The following is a 15,837-nucleotide window of genomic DNA, read 5'->3' as shown; positions in this document are numbered from 1 at the left end:
TATGGGCCTGCTGGCTGTCAGGCAGAGGCCCTGCCATGATTCATGGATTATTACAGCGCCGCTGTAGCATGCTCAAGCAATAGCTCATCATCAGATTGCATTCGTATATGTCACACCATCAACAACATGCACATACGCATCCTCACGCTCCTTCATATGCATACACACACGTACGGCACACCTGCTGGCACACGCGCTCGCGCACAAAGAGAAATAAATACGCGGATGTCAGATATTAAGAGGGAGAGGGGAAAGGTGGGGCCAACTTGGGGGAAATTGATCTTTTGCTCAGAATATATCACCGTTGGACTGTGGGCTGGCTGTGTGGCATGTTAATGCTGTCATCTGACTAGTTAGAATTGGCAGAGGCGGAAACAGCAGAGGTTAAAGATTTAACATAATTTCAAAGGTAGAAGGACAGATTTCTCTCTCTGAGCACTTGTAGTGGAGCATGAATTTTTTGTTACTGAAGACAGTAGGCTCAATCATCCATATACACAGTCTCTCTATCTCATTTAGATCTTCATGTTAGGTATAGGGACTAAATCAAATGTTAAAATAAATAGGAATACAATATTATTTTTGGTGTCTGATCAGGTTTTACTGGATGAAACTGGGACTCTTGGCAGTTTTTAAAATCACGCAGGTGTACTGTTTATATGCACATGTTACTGCTTTCTGCTAATTTGATATAACTTTCACATGAAACTATCGTCCAGAGGACTAATCTGTTTTGTAGAGACTCAAATGCCATGCAGATAGTGAACTCAAATAGCTCAGGGCTACACATCGAGTGTGTGTGTGTGCCGTTTTTGTTTTTTGATATATCTTCCAAATTTTAGTTTTCCTTTACGAAACTGATACTATCTCCAGGTAACATAATGTGCTCTGACACAAATTTGTTCTGCACTCAACATGGACGCACCATCATCCCAGTCAAGATATACAGTAGATACTCTTGAGGAATACATACTGTCCACAGAATAACTCAGGTGATATTTTGCAACTGCACTTTTTCCTTGTGTATGAGTACTATTGTCTGAAACCTACACTGATGTCTGTTTTAGGAGACTTCTTCATTAGGAACCAATGAGCTTATGACTGAGATCCATATTCAAGACAGAGATTAGAAAACTGAAAATATATTTTCTGCATCTGGGTGTTTTTACAGGAATCACAGCATTTGTGCATATATTTTTTATGTAACAACAGACTGAAAGCACAGTATGCATGCATTAAGCATACTATAACATTGTACTTTTCTCTCCTCTCTCTCTCTCTGTAGTCACAGGCTTTCCATACCCTAGTACAGGAGCAGCTGTTGCCTATAGAGGGGCCCATTTGAGAGGGAGGGGCCGCGCCGTCTACAACACGTTCCGTGCTGCACCCCCTCCTCCACCCATCCCTGCCTATGGAGCGTGAGTGCACGCAAACACACATGCACGGCACACGTCCAACTGAGACAAAAAACTCATAATCAGATATACACTGTATGACGCTGTAAAACACGCTGGTGCACAAATCTAATTCGCAACATTACCTGAATACATAAGCTAACACGCACACACACGCACAAAAAAAATATGTACATACCCACACACACACACGTAGATGCAGTAATAGAAGAATCGGGTGTGAAAAACAAAAAGGCCACCTTCTAATAGAGCGGAAAATTGCTCTTTGATTCCAGAATGGCCGAATTTGTCTCTCTTTTTTCTAATGTGTCATTCTTTATTCAGCTGTGAATAGACTGCTGTGACCTAGCCAGCACACTCCAATGGGCCCGCTTCAGAGAGACTGAAAGACCTCGTGAACATGGAAGGGGAGACATAGAGAGAGAGAGAAAGAGAACAGATGTCGTATAGAGTGTGTTAGGGCTGAACGCAATAATGAAAGGAAGAGAAAAGCAGAAGGAAAGTGTGAAGGCAGGAGGCTGAGTGAAGAATAATGGGTGAATGGTGCAGCCGTCTGACCAAATGGGCCTACTAAATGAGATGTTTACTGTACGGAGTAATTCAAATAAGCTGTCTGTGCTTGATGCTTGATGGGATCACACCACTGTCATTATGTACACAGTGTGACCGATGAGTACTCAGGAGCACTTGGACCACGCCCATCTTAAAGTCTTCATTATGACCTTAGCTACACATCTGTCAAGGCTTATGACTGCATCTTTCACAGCAGATACACTATTGTGTGAACAAAATGTATGTGGGCAGACATTAAAAAAAAAAAGTCCCAAGGAGTATTTAATAAAACCCATGCAATCGTGTCCAGTAAGGTTTTAAGATACGTCTCTATGATGCACTAGGATGCATCATGAGGTCTTTCAACCTCAGACCTCCTCACTTCTAGAGAAAGCGACCCAAGAAGCCTCTGCACACCCTCTCAACAGCAGCACAGCCAGCTGCAAGCCATGGCTTCTGCACTCCTCCACAAGTTATTGGCATTTCCTCTCACAAGCCTCCTCCATATTTTCTTCCCAAGGCTCCATGAGTTCCCACATGATCACATATGTGGAGTCTGAGTCAGGGCAGAGTGAGGTGCAGATGATGTGCTCTGGGAACTTAAGCTATCTGCCAGGATCCACTCTCAGCTGCCAGTCTGGGGCTGTTGAGAGCAGGCCCTGTCTTGTCTGTAGTGGTGGGGGATTCTCCTGAGCTTTGAGGAGGAGGAGGACGATGGAACTCTTGCTGGATCCGATCGCTTTGCTGCCCTCACTGCCCTAAGCTCCTAGTTGTGGCGCAGTCGTCAGCCACTGCCTTAGGACAGGTGATGCAGGGTTCCTTTGAGGACAGGAAGGTGACCTAGCCTTGCCCGATGTGTGGGGCTTGGCAAGGTTCTCTCATTGAATATGCTATAGAAGGTGTGAATCAGCCTCCACTTGTCCACCGTTGTCTGCACTCCCTGAATATTTTGCAAGGAATATTCTTGCCTATTGCCTTGTATCTTATACCTCAGCCACTCATTTTGCAGCAGGGCAGTGCATAAACTCTGGCTCACAGATAGGAGGTGGGATTTTTGCCACAAGAGTCTTCATGGAACAATGTGGACATCCTGAAACTTTACGATGGAAAAGTATTGTTGATGAGAGATGTCAGAGGATGTGGGCATGTTGGTGAAGGTGAAAGAAAGGTAACTCAGGGCCTGTTCAGACCTTGCATTAAGATCTGATCTGGGCAATCCCATCACAGGTGTGAACACCCCCAGGACACATTGAGATTGCATTTGAGACATCTGATCCCTTACTACATTTGGAGGTGGTCTGGGTCGCATGTGGTGCTGATGTAAGGGTGTGAGGAAGGATACCAGTATTGTTGGTGACCATGAGTGCCCCTCTATGAATGCAGTCTACCATCTCTACCAACATGATAGTGAACCATCTTCCAATACAAAAGTAGTCTCAAACTGGTTTCATTAACATTACAACAAACTAAGTGAACTTCAATAGCTTCCTCAGTCACCTGATCTAAGTCCACCGGAATTCAACGGAGTAAACGGAGGCCCCCTTCCCTGTAGGGTCTGTTTGTAATAAAGTGGCAGTATCAGGGATCCCATTCACGAACTGAATCTCCTTAATTTTGTTCATATTCATCTTGTGCTTACATTTCTTTATTTAAAATAGTCGACTATATACATTATATACTACTATAACTAAAATATATGATATCAAATTTTAATGTCATTTTATTTCAATGCTGTAAAAAGTCTTAGAATTGTATATCCTCTTTTCCTCAGTGTGGTCTACCAGGATGGCTTTTATGGGGCAGAAATATATGTAAGTCTTAACCTATTTCTGTTAATTTTATTTATTCTGTACCAAGTTATTAATTGCAATCAGTCAGTAAAGCAATGCAGTATTCGGTGAATTGAGTTCCTAATTTAGGAGACAACAGTTTTAATTCCTATTTAAATGTAATATTCAATTGCTCCATCTCTCCTCAGGGAGGCTATGCAGCCTACAGATATGCCCAGCCAGCTGGTACTGCTGCAGCCGCTTACAGTGACAGGTATGTTGGTTTCATTTAATGTATGTTAGTCTCTTGAAATCACTCTGTGAAACCTTTACTGTCAAAAGTTGTGACTATTTTTGTACACACAGGGTTTCATGCCAAATTATTAAATGAAGTGAACCTTGAACATAACAACGTCATACCATGCACTGTCTATGCATCATACAAGTCCCCCATGAAACGATCTCTGCTTCACTTATGTTTCAACAGATTTTGATGTGACAGTATATCTACATGACGCAGACTTTACGTGTCATAATGGTTCATGCAAATGTGTGGTTTAAGACAGTTTCCCATTGTATACCATTAAAAACAACATTAAGATTCTTGTGGCAAAAAAGGATTAGCATTTTCAGCAATGTTAAACTATTGAAAAGCTACTTTCAACTTTGCAAATCTGATGTATGGCATTGACAAAAACGTATATTGGTAAAAGAATAAAACTTGTAGAAAACATTAAACTGTAACCGGAAAAACATTTCCTACATACTGTATAATCATATGTTAGTTCACAACTTACTAAATCCGAGCTAGTATATTTTAAAGTTATGTTACAAACCTAAAGGGAATAAACTGATAGAAATTGTTTTATTGTTTCATTAATTAATTAAATCTAAATTAGTTCAATCTAAACCTGAAAACAAGTAGCACAGTTGCAGCAGAGGCAGGTGTACCTAAATATGGCGATCCTGGATGAGATCATGACTGGGATTCTGATCTGGGTGAAAGCGGTTGAGGTCTTAATTACACGCTACATAGACAGAATGAACAGGGTACATAATAGTGGTGAGATAATAATAAGCAAATAATCAGTTTGGTTACTGGTGTAGCAAAAAGATCGAGCAGAATAAGAGGGTAAGTACAGTACCTAAATATTAACAGTAAAGCTACAAATCATGAATAAGTCCATTTTTGTGTTCACTATTGTCAAATAGAAAATAAATAATAGTGAAGAAGGTGTTCAGAAAATAATAAATGAATGAATGAATGAATGGTACGTGATAAAAGAGTGTGCTCCGTGTAATTGTCACACTGCCTACAACTCAACAGTCTTCATGGAGGCTTACCTGGAAACTTTTTTAACTTTTTGCCGCGGGGCTGTGGTGCAATACAGTATGTGCACAGAGTAAAACAACAACAACAAAAGGAGGAGAGAGTGGTTTGATCCATGCCGTCTTTCAGTTGTCATTTCCTTCGGAGCCCCTTGTCATCCTCTCACCTCTAATCCACCATCCTCTGGGGCCTTGTCCCATAATGTCTGTGCCACTGCCCCGAGCCGCCTCTGACAAGGACTGCTGGTCTCTCCTCTGTGCAGCTGTCCTCCACCCTCTGGGAGCCCACGGGCTGTTGGTGATACCTCCAGATCAAAAGTGAAATGTGTTTATGGAAAAAAACATGTGTCGGTGTGTGTTTGTTTGCGCTGCACGCACCGCTGCCACTGCTGTCTAGGTGCGCGTGTGTTTATGAAGGTGCTTGGGGAGCTAATCTTAGGGAGATTGAGCATGTCAGGTCCGATAAGAAACAGCCACAGCAGGAGCCTGTAGACCTGTGATAATGTAAGATTTATCAGCAGCGAGGAGCAAGCGGCATGTTCAGGAGACTTATTAACAGAACAGAGGAGGAGAGCAGAGCAGGTGAGGGGGCATGTCTCTTCACAAGACTTACAGTATTTGATTCCCCTTTTCCCCTCCTCTCTTTATTCCTTCTCCTCTCTCCGTTTCATCTTCTGTGCTGCGTCTGTTGCGTTCTATTTTTTAAGTACTCCTGATTTAAAGCGGGGGCAGTGAGGTGGAGATGGAGCGGAGGGTGGAGAAATCTTATTTATTGTGGGATAAAAGAGGTCTTACACAGACTCAGTGGACTGGGGACGGAGAGACTGTATTCTGGTCTTAGAGCTGACCATTGTATTGAACCTGCCCTACACTGGCACTAAACCAACCCTTTAACACAAGGCATGTCTGGTGTTCCTTGATTATTTTTTTTGCAAAAATGCATTCCTTTTAAAAGGGACAACAGAAAAAGATCTTAGATACATGCAGTATACGTGCTCTTACATGTGTGGGTTGTCTCAGCACCATCCATCATGAAAGCATGAATGCTACCGTAGCCCCAGTGACCCCTCACATGGATACGCATGTGGAAGTTGTTTAGATGCCCAAATAAGGAAATAGGTCAAGAAGTATTAAAAAGAAGCTTTTTTTTCCATTATTTTCTTATATTTTATAAACTCAAAAAGTAATTTATTCTCAGTTTTGACATGACAGGTTGATGTCATGCTCACTGCATTTCCCAAATAGCTTGTCAGAGGTGCTACACGGTAGATGTTTTAGGCTTTTATCAACACCATGAAGAGTCAGGCGACACTGCCTTGTAGCGGCTCTTCTCCACACTGTTTGAGTCACGCTGAATTCAGCAAACTGACTGTCAGATTTGACTGAACGAAAAATAACAGTGGCAATCAGGCCAGTGCTTCCTTCATTCCTCCCTCCGGATGTGCGCTCCCACCACCGTCCTCTCCCCGGGTCTCCCTCAGTAACATATAGCGCGACGCGTAGCAGTCCCTTATCTTTACCCTCCAGACCTATGCCGGCTTCCCTTTACTTTTAGAGGAGAATAAACAAACAAGACGGGGAAGGAGGAATATAAATAAAGTGGTCGGGTGGCATCACAGAAAGAGGGATGGAGGGGAGGAATGAAAAAGGGGAGAGGGACGTTGAGGGAGGGGATTAGTTCCGATCCAGTGCTGGTGAAAAGACTGGAAATAAGCCTCAGAAGACAGACAGAAAGAGATACAGGGAGAGATGGCAGCTAGGCTGGGGAGGGCCAAGAGGAGAGGGGGATTGAAGGAGGTGAAGAAGACTGCATTGAGGGGGGGGCAGGATAGGGGACACTGTCAGAGAAATTTACTGTCTCTCTTCAAACTTCTGTATATTACTCCCTTTTACAAATCTGTATCCCCCTGCATGTTTTCCCCTCGTTTTCCACACCCAAAGGATCATTTTTTCTCATTTTTCTCTTTGTTCATAATCTTATTTCGCCCTCCCTTCAGCCATCTACCACTCATCACATTGCCAATTCCTTTTCTTATCTTTCACTCTTTTTTTCTTCTCTCTGGCTGACATTACTTTTATCACATCCCTTCCCTATCATCGGAAGATAAAACACTCGTCCCCTTTTTCTCATAAATTGAAACAGGTAAAACAAATCATTGCAATCACACTCTCTCACCTTTACAAGATACATTTATAGGCAGACATCGATTGCATTTTCATCCCATAGACCTGCCCTTAGCGTGAGTGAGAGGGGGAAATGATTATAGATCTCTCGGACCCCAGTTAAAATCGACGACCCAATGCCTTATGTGTCTCATACATACTCATTGTGGCTGCTTGGCACTCCCTATCCATTATAAAAATTCAATCAACGCCAACGCGCACAGGATTTACGTCTGGCGGTTAGAGGTGGGACACGGGGAAACAATTAATTTCCTAACTGATTAAATTCCCAATTGTGCTACTTCAAAGAATCCATGTAGTTTTATGTTTGGGGGATAAGTCAAAATGTCACTCTGAGCGTGAATCTACTGCTTCGTACACAAAAACATTCTCCAGATATATGGAGTTCCCAGCAGGGGTTTGATACAGGACACAGTTTCTCACGCTATGGAAAGTGCGGAAAATAAAATGAATAACCCTAAATGTAAAATAACAATAAGCTTGTTCACCCAGAAATGAACCTATAACCATTTTATCACATGCTATATTTACTACAAGTGAATGCATGATCAATGACACAGTTAGATCTAGGTTTATAACCTTTATTATTTCAGAAGACGTTAAGTCTCTGTAGACAGCATCAAGTACTGCTGCCCCACTCCTTTGGCCTTGTACTGTTCCGATCACTGCAACAGTCTTTTAACTAGCAATGCCCGATATCACTCAGACCAGCAATGATCTTATTGCTGCTTTCAGTGACAACCAACATTTCAAAACTTATAAGTCATATAAGTGTAAAGATTTATTCCTAAAGGAGTTACTCTTTGTTCCAAATTTGGTTATTTGCTGTACCTTAAATTAAATGCTATGTACTCAGACAGATGATTCCAAGGAGTCACTTTATCTTCTGTTTTATTAAAGTAGTTGCCTTTACATCCAAGGGTACTGAATTGATAAATGGGAGCCGCCTAGTGGCTACAGATGGTATTGATACTTTTTAATACTTTTTTTTTGCCATTCAAAGCTATGCACCAGCAGTACACATTAGAATGAAAATTTCGTTTCATATCAGCAGTACACAGATAGAAAAAACACAGTAAAAGAAAAAAGAGCTTTTGTTTACTGTGCAATATATATTATTTTTATTGTTTTTTATTGTTTATTGCAGAATCACAATCAGAATACTTTATTATTCCTTCAAGGAAACTGTTTTGTTGCTGTTATTTATTAGTAATAATTTACAATTTTCAGTGTACAAGTGTAGTGCAGATTATCTTTTCTGGTCTCCTCACCGCTCTCTGCACCAACTACTTGTCTGATGCACTGCAGCTACAAAACCAGACAGACCTGCAGTTGGTTATGCTCTCTAGAAAGTGGTGAGGATGGGAGGAGGGGGTTGCTGTGCTCGCTGTTGATTTACCCATTGAACAGGTCACCTTAGGCATCATAGCAACAGTCATTCCTGAGAGATTTGGCAGGAGCTGCCACTGGTCTCCTTAGATTTTGGGTGCAATGCTGCCATGCATAGTCTGTTGTTTGATGTGTTGGTGCGTACCAAAAAGGTACTTAAAGGTAGCAAGATAGGCACGCAATTCAAGTGGAAGTTGTCCACAAGGTAAGTTTTTGCCTTGGTCCATTTTCAAGGTGGGTTAGCCCTGCCTTGGTACAATTAATGGACACTGAATTGTAAGTGCATTGATCATATCTCATGTCCTTGTCTGAGGCATAGACTGTATAAAGATGGACAACGTTACAGCTCCTCGAAAGTGAGGCCCAAGCAAGTAGAGCTCCCCCTGGTGTCTGGCAACAGGACAGGTCATAAGCTCCACCCCCTCCATGTTAGTGGATGGGACTTGGGCCAAACTAAAACACTAAAGTACACATCAAATTATTATTTTTTCAAGGATGGTTTCTGTCATTTAAGGTAGTTAATATAATGTTGATGCATACTCAAGCGTCCATTTTTATGATAATCTTCATTTTAGTTAGTTATTTGACACTATAGAAACAGGATGTGACATCATGCTGACTACAAGTTGCCATGCCAACTGCTTCCTGGACTGTGAGAGTAGGAAAAAATAAATGAATAAATAAGTACAGTGTATAATCCAACATCATACACACTTGTAACTGGTGGCGGTAGAGCAGAGTGTAGTATTAATTAATAGAAAACGCGAGTGAGTCTGGAGGAAGTGTGGATGGGTGATAATATGAGTCTGCGTGACTTTCGGACCGTACTGCACAGACTCCAAACTCGCAAGATGGCACCACCTGTATCCCCAATAGCATCAGTTTGACCAATGCAAGGAAGTGGCGCCACGTTGTCCATATTTATATACAGTCTATGGTTTGAGATGAAATGTTCTGTACAGTTCTCAATGCTTGATGATGCTTAAGCAGCAATTGTCTGTTGAACATCTCGGTGATGTAACTATAGGACTCTTTTAGTTGTGGTGCCATATTAAACACCATTTCTACTTTTCTCCTTTATTATAGTTATGGCAGAGTCTATGCAACAGCAGACCCCTATCACCATACAATTGGTCCTGCAGCCACATACAGCGTGGGCACTATGGTGAGTTTGTTTAAATGCTGACTGAATGTTTCACCAAACTGGATGACAAAGTTGGACTTGAACTTGAACATACAGTTTTGTATAACACAGTGTATATATGTATGACAAACGTGCATTTTGCCAAAATGGCTAAATTAAGTGTTAACTATAAACATTAAATGCATACTTCTAATAATACATAATGTTCATCATAAAAACAATTACTTTTCAACTCTTTTTTTTCCCCGATGTGTTGTGATGCCCTCTGAGAAACATTTTTATGTTTAATGTGAATCTTTGCCACTTCAGTAAATGAAAAAGGGACATTGCCTTATTCTCAAACTCCCCATTTAATTTCATTGGCCTGAAGCTACTTGCTTGAAAACCTGTTGAGACTGAGCATTCCTCCCTACAGGAAACAGTCTCTGCAAATTGAGCGCGGGGAGCTAGTCGAACGGTTAATGTTTGTTTTTAGCTAGCTTTGCAGCTAACATCAAAGATGAAAAAATCTGTCTAGAGCACCCCAAATTTGGGGAAGAAACAGAGAGTACAATTTGTTTTATTTCGTGGATATGGGTAGGGATTTCCTCCAAAGACAGTACACACAGTGGGAGATTAAAGAAAAAGGAAGAAAGACAGATCACAAAATAAGTATGAGAAGAGGTAGAATCAAAGATCCTGGGAGCAGATCAGCTGCAGTTTGGAGCTACTTTTGGTGCAGCATCTTAGGCTCCACACAGAGGAGAGCTGATGCTGAGTGTTGACGTGCTTGTGGTGATGAAAATTGAAGGCCCCACCCCTCCCCCCTGTGTTCCCCCAAACACCCCTGTTGCCCCGTAGTGCAGCTGCTAGCTAAAAGCCTTCATTAATTACGACCATTTTTTCCTCTTCATTTACTTAATTAAAACAGTGGCCTGTGTTTTCATCCTTATTGCTCTGCAGTTTCTTCTCTTTCTTCTTCAAATTACTCCTCCCTTTTTCTTTCCCATCCTCCCATATGTGATCCAAACCTCATTTTTGCTCCAGATTCTCAATTAAAAAATATCAATTAGTCTTATCATGCCTTACATTCTTAACGTTGGCCCTAAGCAAAAATTAATCCAAGCAAAGTTTTCATATCTAGATAATAGTAATTAATTGATCGATAGAAGTAGAATTCTGGGTTGAATAAGAGAGAAATTGTATCCACAAGAGAGGATCATTTTGGGACTGTTCAGACGTTGCATTAAGATCTGATCTGGGCTATCTGATCACAAGTGACCAGCTTTAGGTACGTGTGTTTAGACCTGGCATTAACATCCATCTCCAAATGCGTCTCGACATCCTCAGTTTTGCACTCTGTATATAAATAACCACTGACATCATCTGAGGTACAGTAGAATATTGTAACAGCTGATGTCTCTAATGGATCTCTACAGATGCTCCAGAACTGAGAACAGCACTGTTTTATGTGTGTGCATCATGACTTAGGCACACACGTTGAGTTATTATTTATTGATCTCCGCCCTGACGTTAGTTAGACCTGCACAAAACTCAGATTATAACTCCAACCCTGGAAGTTTCCATACGCACTGTAATCTCTGGTAATAAAGGCAAACGGAGACATTGCTGATTGAGGAAATACATAATTTAACCACACACGGATCCTCATCCTCATCAACATGACCACATCAATTATTAACACAGAATCACACTGGCATACTCACATTAAGTACTTTCATTTGTAAATTCTTACTTACATTTATTTCTTTTTTAGTTAACAGCCACAAGGACAGAATTTTTAAAAGGCTCTTATTACTAATAAACAAACATCACTTACGGTGCTTTTTCCTTTTCAGGCGATCATTTATAAGAGCAGTCGTGTGTGTTTTTTTGAATGAATGATGCAAAACTCCGCTCATGCAGGAGCACCCCTGTTGAATATAGGCGATCTTTAATGCGACTCAGGATGCATTACGTTCACACTGACAAAGGAATGCAGACACATGCGACACAAACCACCTCCAAATGTGGTCAGAGATAATGTCTCTCGAATGTGATCTCAGTGTGTCCTGTGGGTCTTCTCACCCGTCTTTACATCATTGGATCGCCCAGATCGGATCTTAATGCACGGTCTGAACAGGCCCTTTGGCTAGCATGGGAGTTTAATTCAAGGGCTAGCCGGAGAGACATTCTGATCTAGACTAGCTCACTCCTTTGGAATGTATTAAGACAAGGAGTTACAGGTTTTGAGGGCTGGACAGGGTTACCAGATCTCTAAGCTAGTGTGGTAGGAGGCTACAAGTTCATCAGACATCAACACTGCACAGAAGTCTGTAATGCAATGAGGGAGGATTTAAACCTAAAAATGTTACAAATACAAATCTTATCTTGTATACAAGTATTGCAGAGGTATCCATTCAAACTATGCATATTTACGTATCTGATCAGCCAATACACCTTTTTCATGGCAGACATCTTTGTGTGTCACTGTAAGGAAAACACAAACATTAACGATGGCTGCATTCTACCTAGGGAAAGGCCTGCTTTTGCATGCTGGCTTAATAGGGCCATCCATTGAACTGGAGCACCATTACTTCCCTTTTGTCAGACTCTGAATCCAAAATATGTCTAAACTCCAGCCTTTTTTGAAGCTGGACTAAACCATTACCCTTGTAAGTGTGCTGTACACAGTTCAAGTGCTTCACACTGCTCTATTTTTTAAATTCATTCTGCCAACTCAATGCTAGGTTAGTACAGTCTCCCCGAGAAGCTGGGGTCTAAAACTTCATTAGGATTGCAACATGTCTGCTTGCGCAGGTTTTGAGAATCACTGTTTCAAGTCAGAGATACTAAAGCTTAAAAGCATGTACAGACAATAGCCCAATTCATTCTTTCACTTTATAAATTCCCCAACTACCATGTCCACAAAATAATAAGAGTCAAAGCATCACATGGAAAAGGGGAGGAATGTTTCTTTGGAGGAAAGAGAGAAGTTGACTTCAGTATTAATATTACAAAGAAAGGTTCTACACTGAATACTGATTGGAGCTTTTTCATCTTTGATGTTGCAGGCTAGCCTTTACAGAGGAGGGTGCAGTCGCTTCACTCCCTACTAGAACAGAGGGAGACCCCCTTTCTTCCCCGCAAAACAGACAAAAAAGATTAAAAAAAAAAAGATTTAAACCACAACAAATGATATCACTAAACTGTCTTCACCCACTTCATGGAAAAGTAAAAACATAATGCTTCCAGGTGGCTAATGTGACCTTGAAATACATGAATTCTCAAGTTGCTTCCCCATTTACAGAGTGTACAGAATGTCATTTATTCCTGTAATGGCTGGAAAAGAACATTTTGTTACGATGTGGTGACTTGAATGTATTTGCATTGAAATGGCTGTGGGGAGAACAAAAAAAAAGCATAGTCATTGTGGAAAAAGTGGAGGAAAAGTAAACCTTTAACCTGAGTCTCTAAGTTACCAGTCTGCAACTCAGCTTCTTGGAGCGGCCTTTTGCACTTGCTTTAATTCCGTCTTTTGTTGTTTAGATTTTCCTATACTCCGTATTCATTAAGATAACTAATGTTCAATAATTGTAGCCTCAGCAGCAAATTTCAGAATGGATTTATTAGGTAAATTCTAAGGCCATTTAAGTGAGCCAGCAACTGGAGCTGAGTTTCATACTGACTTAAGTGGACTCAGAACTGTTGAGATCAAAGGAGGTGGAACCGCATCAAAATGTCAACCAGGAATTGATGCATTATGAAAGCCAGACGGTGTGTGGAAGAGTGTGATGTATTGCTGAATGTGAATGCAGCAGGAAGTGATGTTAGAGCAGGGTGTGGATCAAGAGCAATGGCAGCCACTGCAAAATGGGCAGCAGTGTGTTAGAGCCCATTGATCACTGGCACAGAGCCAGAGGCTAGAGGTATCCCATTACTGCTGAATGGCTTTAAAGGAAAAAAAAAAAAAAACTCCTTTCCTCACCAACACTTCACATGTTTCATGTCTTCTCACATCCTCTACATAAAAAGCAATAATCCCACATTTGTTTTATACAACAGTTACTGGAGAGTATTTCTGACAGTCTAACAAATCTTCTTGAATTTAATATTAATACTATATTATTAATCATTTTTTGCATGGTCCCTTGTGGAAAAATAACACTATAAGGTCCAGAAGGATAAAGCCACCATAAATCACAGGCTTAAAGTGTTATTCCTTTAAGTCTAATATACACTTTCTGTTCATCTCTGGTTGGATCTGCCTCATGTTCAGACAAAACTACCTTTCTCCTCGTCTTACTTTCAGTCTGACATCATGCTGACTGACTGCTAAGAACAGTACATTTTTTTCCTGATTCCTCAAATGAATGCATTTTTACTGTTCCTGTCAGCCCATAACTAGTAAACCTGTGTCCTTCCCATCCACACCTGTCACCGTTTTAAGGGTTTTTCTATCGTTGCTATTCACTGATAAGTATTACATACAGACAAACCCCTTGCTAGCTACTTCATATAGAGAAATACTGGCTGACTTTTGCTCACACCTTCATACTTTTAAGCACTAAGTTGGATATATTCTGAACCAAGGTGGTGATTTCTCAATACATTCACTTATGACTCGGGCTGACCACAAATGGACAATTTACACCGGACTGCTTGCTTTTTTTTTTTTTTGCTTTTTTTTTTTTTTTTTAGTATTTCATATTTTATTCAGCTGATTTTTTCATTATGGTCTAGTCTGCTGAAGATTTCTTCCATTAGCTGGTGGATTTGGTTTGCAAAAAAAAAATCTGAAGATAGTGATCAGTGCCACACAGTTCCCCAAAGCCCAGACCAACCAGCAATCCAGACCTCCAAACCAGAGAAAACTCAGTTCATAATTTGTTAAACTGGAATCGTGACATTTTTTTAAAGGAAAAATGACTAAAATTAGTGACATTAATTTTGTAAATAGCACATTAGTACTTATTACGTTTAGGACATAAAACTTGACCTTTCCCCTAAAGAATATTTCCATTTTTAAATTACATTTACACATTTTATGATGTGATAATTTCCGACATGGGTACAGTTGAAATAAAAATGAAATAGCTCGGATTAGTGCGGCGGTGCCTACATTTTTTAATTTTATGTAATTTAATTGAGTCAATCATCACTGTACGAGTAAATTAAAACCCACATCAACTGTCTCTGGATGTGGATATGAGTGCTTTGCACTATTCAGAGAATAATAGAATTTGCAAGAGAAGCTCTTTCCACTTATTGAGTGGTCGTCGTCACGTCTCATGATTGGCAGATGATTGGCACTGCTGTTTCAGAGGAAAGAGCCCAACCATGAGACCAAGAGTGACTTTATAATCAGCACGCCTTCCAATTTATGTTCCACTTCCACCAGGTCTTTTGCGTTTTGTACTTACATGAACAAAAATAGCAAGTGGAGATGCCCACCATGTCCATGCACCCAAGACCTACCTCTACACATTTGTTGTTGCACTTGCGCAGTTAACAAATGGTGCTGTGATTGAAAGACTCCTACCTGCAAACAGCTTTTCTGTCAGCCTCTTTACATTCTACTATCCAATAAAGATAAAAATGCTAAAAAGACAAAACATTAACATAAAATACACTACCAGCAACCTTCTTACATCAGTACATCTCCACATTACAATTTTTAATATCATTGAGAGTGACCTACTGCAGGAGTTTCACTTGTTATAGATTGGCTGAAACGGAAACAGGTGTATATCCACGTAGAAAACCATAGCCTTTCTTAGTATTGATTCCTCTCTGCCTTCAGGCATCTGTCTTCTCTCCACAGGAACAAGATGGAAACAGAATAAGACAGTTTGCGATGTTCACCTTAACCCGCAAAACCAGACAAACTTACTGGAAGACAGCTAAACCAGGGAACTACAGCTACCTCTTGTTCCCACTTCAGTTTGGATAGTATTAATTCAAGAGTGATAAAAATGAAACACAAAAAGAAGTGATGCCAGTGCATGGATAAGTGCTCTGATTAGTCCTCGTGGTTAAAACGCTTTTGTAAAGAGCCTTTACAGGGGCCCATTTC

The 15,837-nt window shown here is 40.7% G+C and overlaps 1 protein-coding gene across 3 annotated transcripts in view; it reads left to right on the top strand.

The window, feature by feature from the left end:
* rbfox3a (RNA binding fox-1 homolog 3a) overlaps positions 1-12,880 on the top strand; it is a gene marked incomplete at both ends in the record, with an annotated part of 224,532 nt that extends 211,652 nt beyond the window's left edge. For all 3 annotated transcript variants that reach the window (XM_084567708.1, XM_084567707.1, XM_084567709.1), the window contains 5 exons: positions 1,286-1,418; positions 3,739-3,778; positions 3,946-4,010; positions 9,725-9,803; positions 12,836-12,880. In XM_084567708.1, coding sequence (XP_084423834.1) covers positions 1,286-1,418; positions 3,739-3,778; positions 3,946-4,010; positions 9,725-9,803; positions 12,836-12,880 — 362 coding nt within the window. The remainder of the gene's footprint in view (positions 1-1,285; positions 1,419-3,738; positions 3,779-3,945; positions 4,011-9,724; positions 9,804-12,835) is intronic.
* Between the last annotated feature and the right edge of the window lie 2,957 nt (positions 12,881-15,837).

This window comes from Chelon labrosus (assembly GCF_963514085.1).
Source record: "Chelon labrosus genome assembly, chromosome: 19".
Taxonomy (NCBI): Eukaryota; Metazoa; Chordata; class Actinopteri; order Mugiliformes; family Mugilidae; genus Chelon; species Chelon labrosus.
This window is presented reverse-complemented; position numbering and strand designations above follow the sequence as displayed.